The sequence below is a fragment of the Macaca nemestrina genome, chromosome 5 (genome assembly GCF_043159975.1).
Source record: "Macaca nemestrina isolate mMacNem1 chromosome 5, mMacNem.hap1, whole genome shotgun sequence".
In the NCBI taxonomy this organism is placed as follows: domain Eukaryota; kingdom Metazoa; phylum Chordata; class Mammalia; order Primates; family Cercopithecidae; genus Macaca; species Macaca nemestrina.
In genome coordinates, this window is record NC_092129.1 from 12,392,900 (window position 1) to 12,410,187 (window position 17,288).

Here is a 17,288-nt window from a genome sequence, read left to right on the forward strand (position 1 = left end):
TTACAGTACTCTTCTTCTACATACCCAATATTTGCAACACTTACTGCAAAGTCCCTCTTTAATGCCATATTTTCTCTCCCATAAGCAGCCTCAATATGTGTAACTATGTACTGGTTTTCTGTGATATTTGGTTAGGCCCAGCTAGTTAACAATAAGGAGAAAGGACAATTGGCAGCCATCCTTGAAATCACCCAATCACAGCCCATTTGCCAACCAAAGAAGTGAGGCTCAGAAAGGCTAAGGGAACATCTCAAAACCAGACAGCAGGAAGCTGAAGCCAGAATTGGCACCCCATCTGTCAGATCGATAGCCCTAGCTCTCTCCATGGCAGTTCTTGTTGAGAAGCTCATGGTGGTTGCAGAGTTGGTGTCACCAGTAGCCATGTGTGGCACGAGCATCACACCTTCTCCAGGGGAAGGTCCTCTTGGTGCCTCCCAAACCCCACTGATGAAGGATGTGGTGGGCAGCACCAGGATGCCCTGGCAAGACGTGCATATGCCCTACTTACAGAGAAGCTGGCACAGTTCCCAAGGACCAGACTGCCCGTCAGGGGACGTCAGCACCATCTGTCCCATCAAGATCTGCTCATTGCACTATTCCTCTTAAATGTGTAAGTGTCTAGTGCTCTGGGAAAGATCCCTGATGCAGAGTCAAGCATCTGGCCAGCACACTAAGGACAGCAACACCCTGCTTCCTCCAGAGACGCCAGAGGAGCGCCCCTCAGCCAACCCCTGCAGTCAGTAAACTCTTACTGCATTTTCAGGGGTTGGAAGAAGAGAAGAGATCTTAAAAGCAGGGGGGGGGAAAGATGAAAAAGAGAAAAGAAAAAGAGAGAAAGGACCTTGATCTCCCCTGAGCTAATCAATGCCAATTACTAATGTCATGGATCGTGGAAGCCCAAAGAGCCTTTATAAAAAAAAGCATTTGCGCTAACTTTCAAAACAAACCAGACAACATCACCACCCTCAGTTCGAGATTTCTGCTGCCCACAGCAAGCATCCAGTATTTCAGAGACTCTGGCTTCCTGTCTTCCAGGATCCTGCCTGACATCCTGGGTGTCATCAAATCGGGAAGCCTCAGGAAATGCCACTTGATACGGAGTCAAGAAAGGGACGTTGCTGTCAGTTGCTGGTGCAAGGCTGCCGGCATCTGTGCCCCCAAGTGTGGTACCCTAAATCCATCAGGACTGTCTCAGGTACAAAGTAAACTCTTTAAGCCATCCTGGGGCCACTCCATTTCAAAGAGTTTGTGTTGTCTGTTTCACAGAAGAAGGGCTGAATCACTCTATCACTTAACTAAGCTTTCTTCTAACTTCTCACCAAAGTTTATCTAACAGCAGAGAGAATGAACAGGGCCCTCCCCAGAAGCCTGCAGCATGGAAATTCATTCCTAATGTTCATTTTTATCTCAAAATTGCATTTGCATTTTGTAGACTACTCCATAACATTTTGGTGTTTGTTTAAAAACTAAAAGTAGGCTGGGCGTGGAGGCTCACAGCTGTAATCCCAGCACTTTGGGAGGCCGAGGCAGGCAGATCACCTGAGGTCAGGAGTTCAGGACCAGCCTGACCAACATGGAGAAACCCTGTCTCTACTGAAAGTACAAAATTAGCTGGGCTTGGTGGTGTGCACCTGTAATCCCAGCTACTCAGGAGGCTGAGGCAGGAGAATCGCTTGATGCCAGGAGGCAGAGGTTGTGGTGAGCCAAGATTGCACCACTGCACTCCAGCCTGGGAGAGAAGAGTGAGACTCTGTCTCAAAAATAAATAAATAAATAAATAAATAAAACATTTGAATGCCTGGCCATCAGGAAAATTCTCCCTGACCTTATGCCTTCATGGAATCTTGGTTGTGTCACGTTCTCCCAAGTTCTGGAGACCCCAGTTTGAGAAGCCCCGAGAATCACTGGTATGGCAGTGGCTTTAGGATGTCACCCAAAATATCAGTCAGTAGCTGACTTTGGTATTGACCCTAATAGAGTGCTATGAATATCAATAAAAACTACTTTGTGCCATCAGTTTCACGGTAGAGGTCTGAGGCTGTGCTGGGCTGCAGAATGCCAAGTGGCCCTGAAACTGTGGTCATCCCCTGCATTAGTGACAATGCAGAGCTCTACATGGGATGGCCATGAAGCCCTTCCCACGACCACAAGAATTAAGAGGTTCTACAGTTGCTTGCATGGATACGGCCCTCAATTTGTATAGATCATAAGCCTTTGGAGGGGAATCTTTCCCTTATCCTACCACTGTGTAGGCAAGGCTAGAGTCTCTGTGACCCATTTGTGGCAGTGGCTTATCTCTAGGCCCAGAAGACCAATACCAGTAGCTCTCCTCAGCCATCTCACGATTCTGATGTAGACATCACTGTGCCATCTGCAACAGCAGCTTGGGGTCAGCCCTATCGCGAGCCCGGCTCACTCACTCCCCATCCCCAGCCCAATCCCCACGAACACAGTGTGGAAGGATCAGTCAGCTTCTCTGGGGGACTAGCTATGAAAGTTTCCTCCATTACTGGCGTGAGTGTATAGAGTCATTAGAAGCATCTACTCTAGATCCATCTGGTGGTGCTTTAGTTCTCAGCCATTCCCCTACAGGATTCGTGAGGGCCACAGAAACCAAAGAAGGCAATAATCCTTTTCTGGTCTTAATGGCTGGATCCCCACAGTATAACACAGAGATGGCCTCACAGCCTATAAGCAAAGAGAAGGAGTGTTAAATATTCTAAGGAAAACTAGACCTCAGTTCAAAGGGTTTTGATTTGTTGGGGATTGTTTCAGTTTAAAGTTCTTCTGTATTTGTTTCCTTTGGGAATAGAATGGTAAGTAATGCAGTTGTCTTCCGGCAATCAAAGACCTTGTTTTGTTGAACGGCTATTGGTTACTTCAACTTTTAACTGTTCTGCAACACACACACACATTGGCTTCACCTGCAGATGAAAGATCCGGTTACAATATATGAGTAGGTTGATAACTTTAAAGGGAAGTGCTTCCTTTCAGGTCTAATATCTGAATTTGCAGGGATCCCACAAAAGCTGCTTCCCCTCTCAGAGGTATCACAGACCCACACCTGCCCTCTTTTTCTCGCAGATATCCGGAGAAAAGCCCAGATATCAATCAGAAAACAGCAACTGAACCCAAGATGCTGGCCTCATCAGAAGTATTAGGTTTTATTAAACTACCGTAGGTTCTTCCAGGACTTGAACGCAAGCGCTTCATGCAGGGCTGCCCAGGCAGGGACCACCCATCTCCCACCTTCCCAGGGCCCCCGCCCCTCACACTCGGAACAACCGCTCACCAGTCTCTGAAATAAGCACACATCCTGGTGTCCTAAGAAAGCGCCTCACCCCCACTGTTTGTGTCCTCACATGAAATGCCTGTGATTTCAGCTCAAAGGTAGGAAAAGGCTGCGTCCAGTTATCTCTTTTCTGGCCAGCTAGCTCCTTCCTGCCTCCCTTCCATGGCATTTCTGTGGGGGCAGGGGGGTGTGGTGCCAGCAGGGACTCCTGAGGCCTTTGCTTCTCCCCAAGGACATCTAGCTAAAGGAGTCAAACAGCTCCTCACACAAACCTCTGTCTCCCACATTTTTATTACCTAAAGAATGGGCTCTACAATTAGCAAAGTCTAGCTATATTTTAACATGAGAGGCAGCTTTGAAACGAGCACTCGGATAAAGAGATTCAAGCCCTTAGGGTGGAAGGGCTCATTCTGGGGCAGTATTTCCTTGGGAGGGAGTAGTGGGCAGGCCACCCCACAGCCCATGGATCTGGCTGTGCAAACACCTCATCTTCATAGACCAGCCAGCCCAAAGAATTCCAGTTTACAGATGCACACATCTTTTTTTTTTTTTTTTTTTTTTTTTTTTTTTTTTTTTTGGCCCAGGCCCTCAAACTAGCAAAAGGCAAGAAATAGAATCTCTGATTAATGGTAGCACCAATCTGAGTTCAACAAACTGGCTTGCCCAGAACCCCCAAATCAATGTTGAAGTAGACACAGATGACCCCAATCTTCTCACAGGCGCCTCTGCAACATCCAAGCCCCAGCTCTTGTCAACACTCTTGACAATGCCCACTCCTCTACCAAACATAGGTATGGGGCAGAAGCCACCTCCAAATGCATTTCCACTGAACAAACATCTCCTGAGCATCCACTGGGCAACTGCCCCAGGCTCTGGAGACAGGAAGATGAGTAAATCAAAGTACCCTGCCCTTGAGGAGCTCACCTTCCAGGCCATGAACCAGAAACTTTTGCCCTGTGAAGTGCACATTAAATAAAACTAATATCGGCATGAGAAAGCTACTGCGAAAATAATGCCACAGGCATTAATTCCCCATTGGCCAAAGGCTTTGATTGAAATTGTACTGGGAAAGAAGGCAGTCTTTGATTCATAATTAATTCCATGATTTTGAATTGGGATACATGTTAAGCACGAGTCTGGTGCGCAGCAGCTCCACTGCCTGGCTGCAGAAATATCTAGTGGAGCCCTTGCTTTGCCTATTGGTTTACTGTGCTGGCACCTTTTGCACCAAGCGTCAATGAAACATGTCAGTTTAAATAAGTTGACACGGCCAGCTCCACTGGTTCATTCAGCAGAATTCCGCCATTGCGAACAGAGGGGAGGACACTCAACAAGGGGACCCTTGGAGAGGTGCTTTCCAGTGTTATCACTGGGACAAGTGTTTCTTCTGTGTATCTTTGGTGTATTCAGGTACATTCTCAAAATGCAGAAATTACAATTTAGCATTGCCTCCTTCACTAATATGACTTTTGAATGCACTGGCCTAAAATATTCAAAGTAGGGTAAAGAAATAAGAAAACAGCCATTTGTTCAGTATGACAAATGGTTTCCTAGTGCTCACAAAATTAGCATCATTCATTAAAAGTGGAATCAGTTCACTCGGTCTCATAGATTCATGACATTTCAAAACTAAAAGGAAACTTGGAACCTTAGAAAGAACTTTGGAGCCTAAGAAAGTTCTTAGAAAGGAACTAGAAACTTCTTGTTGAATCCCATCATTTCATGGCTGAGAAACCTGAAGTGCTTGGAAGACGGGGGTTGCTGATGGCTAAGTGCTAGTCAGGGCCTCAACCTGGAGCCAGAGCCAGGTGTTCAGAGGTGAATAGTGTCGAGATTATGGTTTGGTGGATTAATTATACTCTTGAATCAGCAGATTGGGGAGAAAGCCATCTCAAGACATTATGTTTAGAGTTTTCAACTTCCACATCAGTCATATTTAAATAAACTGTCAAGATAATATGCCTGAAAATTGGTGCTCATGTTGATGAAATACTGACAGAAAAGGCCAAAATACAAGTTTGGGGTATACATGTCCCATCATTCTGTAGATATGCCCATGAAAAGAGTGCTAGATAAGAAATATTTACAATGCCAAAATATTTACAATGCCAAACTTTGGTTTTTCGTGTTTTCATAGTTTCGTTGTTTCGGTGTCAAATAATTAGTTCAACAGTAGGTATCAACTTTCTGAGCCAGGCACTGGGAGGGATCCAAAGATGAATCCCGCCCCAGATCTGCCCTCAGGTCTACCATGCTTTCCAAGAAACTGATGTAGATGAAGTCAGCCTTAAAGAGAAGGTGACAACAGCCCTTCCTTGGAGCCAGCAGGAGGGAAGGGAGCAGTGAGGGTTCAGGAGGGAGAAGAAGGTCAGCTGAAACCTTCATCCCCCCCAGGGAAGGAGGAAGCAAGTCACCTACTAGAAGTGAAAGGAACCCAGGCCAGGAAATGGGCTGGAGCAAAGTGGTGACATTTTGGACTAACCACTATGGCAGAAAGAAAGGAAACTGTGTGAGGACAATCAGGAAGTGGCCAAGCAGCACTGAGGGCCTGGATGAAGTGAGAAAACCAGCTCTGACAAGCCGTTGTAACTCAGATCAGATCAACTTTTCATCTGTTTCACAAAGCCCAGTCATCAGCATGGCAGACAGAGCAAGCTGGGGGTCCTGGTGGAGCAACGGGCAGAGGCAGCACTCCAGCAGTGAGGCCGCTGAAACGACGGGGGCAGACCTGCATGTGGAGTGTGGTTGGAAGGATGGGACCTGGATAAAGTAAAGAAGAAATGGGAGCTTCTGGACCCCGCAGCTGGGAAGGGTCTACAGGTCTAAAGTCTACTACAGTCTGAAATGAAGCTTCTGACGCAAGGGCATTGAGGAAGTGAGATGATGGTGATCAGATGGGGATTCCAGGAGTCTAGATTTTGGAAGGGATCAACTCTATCAGTAACTTTAACTCCATGAGGGGAGGTGGCAGTTAGAGCCAGGAGGTGAGAATATCAAATGGGTCATTGTCATGGATGCCTGGCATAGAGACCCACTATGCGCCAAGTGCCTGAAGGTGCTGGATTTAGGGAGCAATCTGGAAGTCAGTGGGTGACCAAGATAAGGAAGGGAATGGCTGGTCCGCAGGTGAGTATCACGCAGCATCAACTGGAAATGGCCAAGGAGTAATTGTGGACTCTCTGCTGAACTTGAGTCCAACCTACCATTTGTCCAAAAAAATGAGCAAGCATCCTGAATTATATAATGTAAAGAAAAATGAGGCAGAAATTAGACTTTTATTTCAGTCCTAGGCCTAGTGTAGGCTCCAAAACTTGAGAAAAGCACAGAGGACTCTATTTTTAGAAAAACCTTAAAAATGATTAAATAGATATGATCATATTCAGAACTAAACTTAACCAGAACCTAACACTGTTTCCCAGATGAAGAGTTTGACCAAAGCTGACTAACTAGCTGGGCTGAGGCCCTAGGCTGGCGGGTAGCAGAGTGGGGACGTGTCTGTGTCCCTGTCCTGACCCCCAGCGCCTGGCTCTGCACTGCCAGGTTACTCAGATCCAGTTACAGAAAAAAGCCAAAACAACTTGCAGAAAAGAAGTCTGCAGAAAAGCCACATAATAGTATTCCAGTAAATGAACAGACTTGTGACATCTCTTCCCTGGGGACAGAACAAGAGGGTACAGGTTTCCATCCCAGCAAGAGGGATTCTGCATTAAGTACAAAGAAAGCTTTCCGGCTGGGAGAAGTGAGATGAGCAACACAAGAGGAGCCAAAACTGCTGCCCTCGCGCCACATTCTCGCTTGGTCCTGTCATTTCCTGAGTCCCGAGAGGTTTCATATTTGGATGACTGACCAGTCTGGGAATTGCTGAAGTCTTGCCCGACGTCCAGGACTCTCTGGTATGGTCCTCCTCCTCCTCCCCACATGGCTTCACCCTCACAGTCCCTTACGATTTCAACTTGGTGCCGCTGTCTTATCAGGGTCTCCTAGGCTCCCAAACCCTCACTCCCATCTGCTTATTCTCTATTACAGTACTGTTGATTTTTAAAATAATTTATGATTGTGTTACGGGTTTCATTGTGCCCCCTCTGCCAAATTCATATGTTGGAAGTCCTAACCCCAGTATCTCAGATGTGACCATATTGACAAATAGGGTCTTCAAAGAGGTGAGTTAAAATGAGGCCATTAGGCTGGGGCCTTAATCCAATTTGACTGGTGACCTTATAAAAAGGAAATGTGGACACACAGATACCAAGGATGCATGTTTACAAAGAAAAGGCCATTCGAGGACACAGCAAAAAGGTGACCATCTACAAGCCAAGGATAGAGGCCTCAGGAGAAATCAAACCTGCCAACATCAGGACCTTGGACTTCTAGACCCAATCATCAAGAGAAATAAATTTGTGTTGTTTAAGCCACCCAGCCTGTGGCATTTTGTTATGGCAGCCCCAGCAAATTAATAGATTATATGCATCATTTTGTGCATATTTGTTTGTTATCTTTCTTTCTTATTAGAATATAAGTTTCACTGAGGTGATCCCTTGTCTAGCTTGTACCTCTAGCACCTAGACCTCCACCTGTAATAAGTGAATGAAATAATTAAAGTCCTATTTTTAGGTAAAGACAATTCAGTTGAGATAGCTGTAAGCCTGCAAAAGGAGATCTTCTGGAATCAGAACTGCAGCCATTGTTTCTAGCAGCTTAAAAGAATAGCTATTCCTGGCCTGGTGCAGTGGCTCACGCCTGTAATCCCAGCACTATGGGAGGCCGAGGCAGGCGGATCACGAGGTTGGGAGATAGAGACTATCCTGGCTAACATGGTGAAACCCCGTCTCTACTAAAAAAAAATACAAAAAATTAGCCGGGCGTGGGGGCGCCTGTAGTCCCAGCTACTCCAGAGGCTGAGGCGGGAGAATGGCGTGAATCCGGGAGGCGGAGCTTGCAGTGAGCCGAGATGGCGCCACTGCACTCCAGCCTGGGCGACAGAGCGAGACTCCATCTCAAAAAAATAAATAAATAAAAATAAAATAAAATTTAAAAATGGCTATTCCTCTGGTTTCTGAGAAAACACAGGAAGGACGTGAGACCCTATCAGTCAAAGCACTGAGGTGAATCCCTTTGGACCTTACACCAGGTGCCCATGCTAATGTCTGCATTTTTGAAGGCAAATCCTCTTTGAATGAAGACAGGGAATTCTGAAGACTTCTTTTGTTTGACAAGATTATCATATATTTAACAATTTCTTGGAATAACAGCAGATCATATTTTCCAAGCCTCATCAAAAGGTATAGATACATGGTGATCACTTACTGATAATTTCACAAAATTATTATTTTTATTAACAATGAAATGTAATTTATGAAGTACTTTAACCTAGTCTGTGCATTCTAGATATTCCTGATTTTTTTTTTAAGTTTTGCTTTATATTATATGCTTCAAGTGGTTTGAGCCAGCAATTTTTTCTGGTATCTTTTTTAATCACCATGTATGACAAATTAAACATCATGTAATATAGCAGAGTGGTTGGCAACCAGGGCCTACAAAGCCTCCTGCAGACAGAAGTTAAATAATCTCACAATACATACAACCAGTAATGAGCTGGAACACGGCTGTCTGATCCCTGGTCCCCAGAGTTTCTGCTTGCTTACTCAGAAAGGTCACACACAAGTGTGCACACACACTATTAAAGAGGGCATAAGGAATTAATTACTTCTGAAAAAGCAAGAAAATCACTTGTTCTAAAGCTATTGTCATTCAAAAAACTTTATCAGGAAGGATGTAAAAATAAAACGCTTATTTAAAACACAAAATATAAGATACCAATGCAAGGCACAAACATCCAACAGTAAAAGGTTTATATGTGTCTGTTTACGTGTGTGTCTTCAGAGGTAAACAACCTCTGAAAATAAACACCTTTTCTTCTTTTGCACACTTGCTAGGTGTACTAACTTGTTGACCATTTTACTGTCAGTATTTCCATGCTTTGATTCCTGAGCTCCTGCTCTTCTTTCTGCTAATCCTCAACCACTCATGGGCTCTCTATTTCAAATTCTGCCCTATAGCATGACTCCTAAGTCCATGTTCTTACTTGCCTCTTCCAACTTCCATTCTGTCTTCTCAAATCACCTACAAACCATTTCCATTGCAACACCTCATAGTCATTCAAACAAGAACACTTAGCCTCTCCCCAAAAGCCAGTTTTCCTTTCTGATTGTTTTGTTCGTCCACTCTCTTTTCAGATAGCATGCACTGTGAAGACCACCTACACCATCATATCTGGTCTGAAAAGCAGATAAGTATCATTGGTTTCATCATACTCACCTTCCTGTCAACAATAATGCCAGATTGATATATTTAAACACATGGCACATGAAAATAAAACATAGCTCCTCACCACCGTGCCTTTGAGATATTACCCAACCACATTCTGAAATAGCTGCGTTCATTTTACATTATTTTTTCACCATCAATTAAATATATTCAAGAAACACATAAGAAATGTCAACACTTTTCTCAGCAAGTAAAACAATATGACCAGACAACATGAACATCCAAATGAGAAAACAAACAGATACACAAATATGGAGCAGAGATGGAAGGTAGGTCATCTAACATATCACAAAATATCCCAAGGTCATAAGAAAAAAGCAAGACTTGAAGCAACATGTTAGCCCATAAAAGCCACTATTTTGGGGGTACCCCATTCATTGATTCACAGGTAGAAGAGCTATAAATATCCTAATCTGGTCAGTACTGCCATCTCAACCACCATATTTGCCTGGGAAGAGGGCAACAATATCCCCAGATATAGACGCAGACACTTCCCCACACGAGAACATGAAAGAACGGTGAACAGTAAGCAACACTGGTTACAGTCTAGTTCATCGGGTGCACAACAGATTGACCAAGACTGTGTGGCGTGTGTGTTAGTTTAGCGATGGGAACTCAGTGAAGGTTTGTGAGCACATGTGTGTGACGGAAGCACAACTCTCTTGCGAGACGTTGCTTCAGTGAAAACATGAATCTGACATGAAGGAGCAAGTAGTACCTGTGACGGTTTCATTAAATGGTCCTGGACCCTTAATGGGAAAACCATCAATCTCGATCCATTCACCTCCTAAATTAAGGAAATGCAACTTGATAGTTAGAAACGAGGACTGTTGGGTTTTCCACATTACAGTGCATCCATAATGTATAACTAAATGATCTTTTCAACAATCTTCAAAAGGATCTGCTCAGCCCATATTAGTGACTCGACACCTCAGCTTTACGGACAATACATATTTTTGGTCTTTTACGCACAGTTTACTATAGCGAGTATTCAAAACGTCTGGATGAAATGCTAATAACCTACATTAAAACTGTTTTAAAAGAAAGGGTAAGTCTCTTCCACTTTTCAATCTGTCAGCTTGCTAGACAAGTCTAAAAAGTTCTTGTTCAAAAATTATTTAATAACTCTAAATTTACATTTACTGGAAGAAACAAGAAGGGATGTCGCTCCCAATCTAAGTAACAACACTACAGCCTCTGATTCTAGATAGGACTTACCAGGTGGGCTTTCAGCTCTGTAAACAGGACGGCTCACTCCACTGTGGTTTTCTGCAGTAAGCAGCACAAAGTACACTACCCCCGGCTCTGAAACATACGGTTCATATCAAGCCACCAATTCAGATCTCCAAGAATGACACAGTTTCACTCACTAACCATGAATAACCATCTTCCTTATACCAGTTATAACCAAATACAAAAATCTAAATTTAGTGACAAGCATAATGATAGATGTCTCTCTTTTTTTAAATTAAAATCACTAACATTCTTCTCATGCAACTGAAAAACACATGACCCAAAGAACATAAACTTTATTTCATACAAGGTACATGACGTGTATAATAAACCTGGATTCATAAACCGTCAACAAAAAGAGCTTTTGAGGGTTTTAATGTGAAATCCATGTAGGAAACAGGAACTCCTTGTCCACTAAATAGGTGTTTGAACATACACTGTCAGTCACTACTAATAATCTTTCCCCGTTAGAGGCTCCAAATGAAAATCTCCAGTAAATAATAAGAAATGTCAATGTAACTCATCAAATGTAGCACATGGCAAACCTTCACTGCAATACGTAAAGCTTCATTAAATTTTCTCCTTTTCACAATAAAATGTTCCCCTTACTATGTCTGCACGTTGTTTTTGACCATTCCAACAAAAAGCTAGAAAAATATGTATTTCCTGGAGTCTTGGAAATGCTTATCTTGACATAACTGGGCTTCACCTTTTGACTTTCATCTAGGGGTCAAGGCCAAATAGCAGAGGTCTCTTAGGCTGAGCTCCTAAAGTTGATGGGATGGGAGAGGAAACGAAGACCCGTGTTACAGGGGAGGGCACCCTGAACATGTAGCTCTGCAAAGTAAAACCCTAGTAAGTGCTAGGTTTCCCGAAAATGAATCACTCTCTTGTGACAGGTAAGTGGGGTGTCAATTCCTTGAAGAGATGAAAGTCTGTGGGTATTTCAGGGTATGAGAGCTGGAGAGGTGAGGGTTAGTTCTGTCAAAGGTCATAATGACAATGACATTTCTCAAAGTAGGGAGCATTACTATAACAAAACTTCACTCAGTCCTCAAGCCAGAGGCCCATGAACAGAAGCCTGGCTGATGCTCCCTGAGATCAAGACTGGTGTGACTTCTCTCTCATTGTGGCAGGGCCTGGTGGCATTCAGGGTTTGGCACGACCTACCAGGCTAATTGGGAAATGCCCTGGGGTCAGGCAGAATGCAAAATCATGCTTCCCCAGACACTTTCTCTCTTTACTCTGAGCTTGTTTGTATTTCAAAGAAATTTAATCCACATGTGTTTGATACCCGTAGAGTTAACTCATCAGAAAGTTGTCTGGGAGATACTATTTGTTTTTTAGTGAGCTCTGTGATTCTCTTTTCACATGTTTTTCTTCTCTGCAGCTATCATGACAACCCGAGGTTTGAGCAAGCAGATATGATTGCTCATGCCTTTGATCTGATAGAATCTCCATTTAACCTCACAGCTGGCCTTGGGGAGCCAAGGTGATGTGGAAGAGATTAAGGGAAATGGACATCTAGCTGAAGCCATGAGGAAGGGAGTCTGTCTTCCTTCATCTCCCTTTTATACACGTTCTGCTCTGTTACCCAGGGCGCGTGATGTCAAATGCAGGAGGTGGAGAAGGAGTAAGTGTGGTCAGCTGTGGTCAGGGGACCAAAGCTGAGGAGCCCGTGATCCACTAAAGTATCAAAGTGCTAAGGTGGCACAAGAGGAGACCTGTTTCCTAAATGCTGACTTCTGTTCTTTCCTTATGATCCATCTTAACGCTGGGCCATGACATGGTGCAAGAATCAATGGGGCTTTAGGTTACTGGAATCAAAAAGTAGAAGACGGAGGATTCAGAGTCAGCTCGAAGCCTAAGCCCAAAACCAACTACATCTGCACTTATAAGACAAAATATATTGAGGCAAGATCTCAAATATTCCAAACCTCCAGAATCAAGTTAAAATCAAATTTAAATAGGGCAAAGTGTTACATCTTTAACCAGACGTGGCTAGGCATAACGTATTCCACGTCTACAGGGACATACGACTTGCCCAATCTCTGATTATAAAATGGCATGTAAGTTCGAAGTCTCTAGATCAGCCCACTCCATTGTCTAGCAGTCAAGTTTCTACGAAGTGAAAAAAGGATCAATCTACTTTCTGAAAGCACATTCAGAAACTAAAAATCATCTGCCTGCATCAGTTTGGAGACGGGAATACTTGAGTTCACATGCACGGATGGGGAAGCCCAGGTGCCCAATGCCGGCTGTCAAACAGCAGCCCCCTCAGAACTCAGCTCTCCATTCCCAAAGAACTGCAAGGGACTTTGAACCCAGCCATGGGTTGTCTCACCGTCATCCTAAGAATGCAACTGAGAATGTTGGTGCACAGTTAATTCTGACTGGGAACAAGATCAGAGTGTCACTTACCCACATCCTCAATAAGGAAGGAGTATGTCTCCGCATTCACCTTGATGTATTTAAGACTTTTCATTGACTTCCCATAGGCAATGTTGTAATGCTCCACAGGTCTACTGGTAGCATCTTTGGGTGGGTCCCACGTGACTTTCAGGCCCATTTTAGTGGACAGCAGTTTCACGTGCCTTGGCTTCAGTGGGTGGTCAACTATGTAAACAGCGCAACTATCAACTCATGGCAGTAACAGATTGGGAAAATGAATTTTTTAATCCTCTTTGATATTGTTAGGAAAACAGTAAATGACGTTTAATCAGTATGATCTGAAAGACTTTAAGTACAGTCATTACAGTATGACAACAAAACACATATACCAAACCCACAGGCCTTTGCGTATTTTGGATAACTGTGGGTGGTAAATTTAAACCAAAAGGGAAACAAATCAAAATAAACTCTAGGCATTGGCTGGCTGGATTACACTGTCTTGCTAGTGACAGAATAACAAATTAGTAATTTGCCATATTCTCCAGTAGCATTTATATAGTAAATAAGTTATTAGTATGTTGTGTGATGCAGCTGGACAATCTTTAAACACCTCTGAGAGAACAGTATAAAACAGTCCTGATTAAGAAAAATATCCATTGTATTCTAAGTGAGATAACAGAAGCATTTATTTCCACAAAGAAAACAAACCAAGATCATCAACAGCTTAAAGGGGTGGTAAAACTCTGGTTCTATCAGCATACATCTAATTTAAATGCTTCCATATTTTGTTCCAGAAGAAAAACAAGTTAGTACAAAGTACGATCAGTTTTTTAACTTGACTTATGAGGTTCCAAAGAAATTCACTTCATTTTCAAAATTACTAAAGTGAAACATAACATTTTGTCAAATAAAATCTCTGGACTCACTATGTAACCCATATTGTAATGCAACATAATATAAATGTATGTGAAATATTCAAGCAACAGTCAAACACAGTCAAACAAATCTAGGGCAAACCCGGAACTGAAACTGACTATTGAGTCATGCTTCAGGAAAGAAAAAAGTAACCTAAAAACAAAACCAACAACCTTTAAACTTAGTAACATTAAGAAAAACGCATTTGGAGTCTCAGGGAAGAAGAAAAGGAAAGGAGCATGTTTCGTGATGACACATATGTGAGTTAGTATGTGATTTTAATATTGGATGAAAATTCTGAACAGAATAAACACAGATAATTCTAACACACATCACTTCCCCCAAAATTGCCCATTGCCTCTGGAGTAAAATGATTAGCAAGGGAAAGAACTCCTTAGAGAAATTCAAGGGACGAAAGTATAGTATGAATTTGAGGATTTTGAAGCATTAGAGAAAGAATGTCTATTCTGGAGACAAAAGCATGATGTTAGGTGTGGACACAAATAAAAATCTACAAAGCATTGGGGCCGGGCGCGGTGGCTCAAGCCTGTAATCCCAGCACTTTGGGAGGCCGAGATGGGCGGATCACGAGGTCAGGAGATCGAGATCATCCTGGCTGAAATGGTGAAACCCCGTCTCTACTTTAAAAATACAAAAAACTAGCCGGGCGAGGTGGCGGGCGCCTATAGTCCCAGATACTCGGGAGGCTGAGGCAGGAGAATGGCGTGAACCCGGGAGGCGGAGCTTGCAGTGAGCTGAGATCCGGCCACTGCACTCCAGCCTGGGCGGCAGAGCGAGACTCTGTCTCAACAAAAAAAAAAAAAAAAAAAAAAAAAAAAATCTACAAAGCATTCCCTCCCAACTCCAGAGCTCAGGTTCCTGTAAACCTGTGAGGGAGAAATCACAGGTAGGCAGCCTCATGCTCTCTGGGAAATTTTGAGTTGGGAAGACTATGAAGACACGAATCAATTTCTCGGTGTTTAAAATTAGCAATAGTGGTTACTCTTCTCTGATTTTCATTTACCTTTCCTTACCTACAAGCAACTTCAGCAGGAATCATTCCCAGGAATCCAACATTTCATACTGACCAAAAGGTGTGTAGAAGCAAAACGAGATATCCGAAAACTACAAACGGAAGCTCATGGTTGAGCGTTTCTCCCAAGGAAGAAAATGAATGAATGAATATACATATAGCACTTTTCTTTACAGTTCAATTCCAAATCTCCCTCAAGAAAAGTGAGATCTTGAATAGACATTCTAAAATGTGAGAACTGTGAAGCCCAAATACTGTCACATTTTCTACCAGCACCAGTGATTCAATCAGTACACAGCTACCTAGGCCAGAACATTACTTACTTTTAATACTGACACATGAAAAGAGCAATTTATGTATATGTTCATTGTTCTTCCCTGCGATACCTTGCATTTATCCTTGGACACAGCATAGAGTAATTTCTGTGCTGAGTCACACAGCTACACCAGGGACGGAGCCAACTACATACATGGCTTTGCCCAACTCCAAAGCCCAGCTCTGCCAGAAGCTCATGCTCCCTCAGAATTGGTCTCTTATTATCAGCCGTCGATGACCATATCCACTGAAACATACTATCCTAAAACAAACTGTAAGACCTCCAGAGCTGTTTACCACTCCTACCACCCTCCACCCCACCTTCCCCCACCATCTTCCTCTCTTGGGGGCACTCTTCCTCCCTACCCACCACAATCACTTCACCTTGTGCTGTGTGTCCTCATCGACCCCTCTCTTCTGGAAGAAATGGAATAAGTGAGTGATGTTCTCTCTCAGGGACATTTGCACTCTTATGACAAAACTTTAAACCAGAGGAGTGACTTTCTAATAGTGACAATTTAAGCCTTAGAGAGTTACCTAATGAAGGTTGTTTTTTTAACATAAAGGCATTTTGGGGACCCTGAAACCAAATCTTACAGGCAACCTTATTGTCAATCTCCTTATAAGATCAATTCTGAACTTAAGGTTCTCAAAATGCCTTAGGCCAAATATCATGACCTCTTCCTCCCACCCAGCGCACCACACACCAACTGGGTCAGTTAAACAAAACACCACCTGATGAGATATTTTCATTTCCTGGATTCCCATGGACTTTGATATTAAAATTGATGTCATTTTTGGTGCTTCATGCCTAACTTGTCCATGCCTAACTCAGAGAGAACTGGACAAAAAGACAAACAGGAGGCCCAGATAAAAAGCAATCCCGCCCATCATTCCAGCCCTGCCTCTCACCCCCAGTGCCTCAGCTCTGAAGTCATCAAACCAGCATCTAACTAAGGAATAATCATTCTGGCAAGCACAAATTAATGGGCATGAGCTTAGATTACTTGACAGAAAACATATCCTTGGGGTTAGAAGAATGACAGTTTGTTCTGTTCCTGATTATCATCTTGAAGGTCTCATGAGTGCAGCCCTTCAACGTGAAATAAAGCTATAAGGAGTGTGAATGTAGCTTCGGGCTCTGTTGGTTGCATTCTGAGTTCTGTGTTGTGGAATCAGCACTCTGGTAGCATAAAGATGAAATATGACAAAGTGAGTCCTTATTTATTTCTAAGTGTTCTTAGAAACTTGAAACAGACCATCCTCTCTGCTGGACAAATGAATCACAGAATCTTTGTAATCATTTACAGTATTCTCATCTAATGAAGATGATACTGGATACATTCTTTAAAGCTATCTATCCCCTGCACTGGGTCTCTAAAGAAAAAGGACAAACCGAAACATCAATTCAACAGGAATCATATAGTCCAACAGAGGGAACATTGGGAGGTAACTTCACAGTCCATGCATGACAGGTAGGGCCATGACAAGATGTTTTTTTCATATTCACAGGATGCAAAATGAGGAAATGAGCTTAAGTTGCAGCCTAAGGGATTTGGGTTAAATAAAAAGAATTTCCTGTCTGTGTCCTTCCTCATTCAAGACTGTCTTTGAGTGGAGACAGATGGTAAGGTGCTCCAGACAGAAGAAGAAAGCCAGTAAGAGCCTGCTATGACTCCAAAGATTTCATAACACAACAAAATCACTTCCACAGTTCATACCAGTAAACTTTATTCAGATTCAAGAATATTTTGCTGGGGACTGAGTGACAAAATAATATTTTGG

At 43.1% G+C, this 17,288-nt stretch overlaps 1 protein-coding gene across 6 annotated transcripts in view; it reads right to left on the bottom strand.

Annotated features, from left to right (window-relative positions):
- Nucleotides 1-17,288, bottom strand: part of LOC105492030 (fibronectin type III domain containing 1) — a 148,632-nt gene that overhangs the window by 61,479 nt on the left and 69,865 nt on the right. For 3 of the 6 annotated variants that reach the window (XM_011758861.2, XM_011758859.2, XM_011758860.2), the window contains exons 2-4: nucleotides 13,271-13,465; nucleotides 10,835-10,921; nucleotides 10,335-10,403 (exon numbers count right to left, since the gene is read on the bottom strand). The exons of the other annotated variants lie outside the window; for them this stretch is intronic. In XM_011758861.2, the coding sequence (XP_011757163.2) occupies nucleotides 10,335-10,403; nucleotides 10,835-10,921; nucleotides 13,271-13,418 (304 nt within the window). In that variant the 5' untranslated portion in view covers nucleotides 13,419-13,465. The remainder of the gene's footprint in view (nucleotides 1-10,334; nucleotides 10,404-10,834; nucleotides 10,922-13,270; nucleotides 13,466-17,288) is intronic. 6 annotated transcript variants of the gene reach the window in all.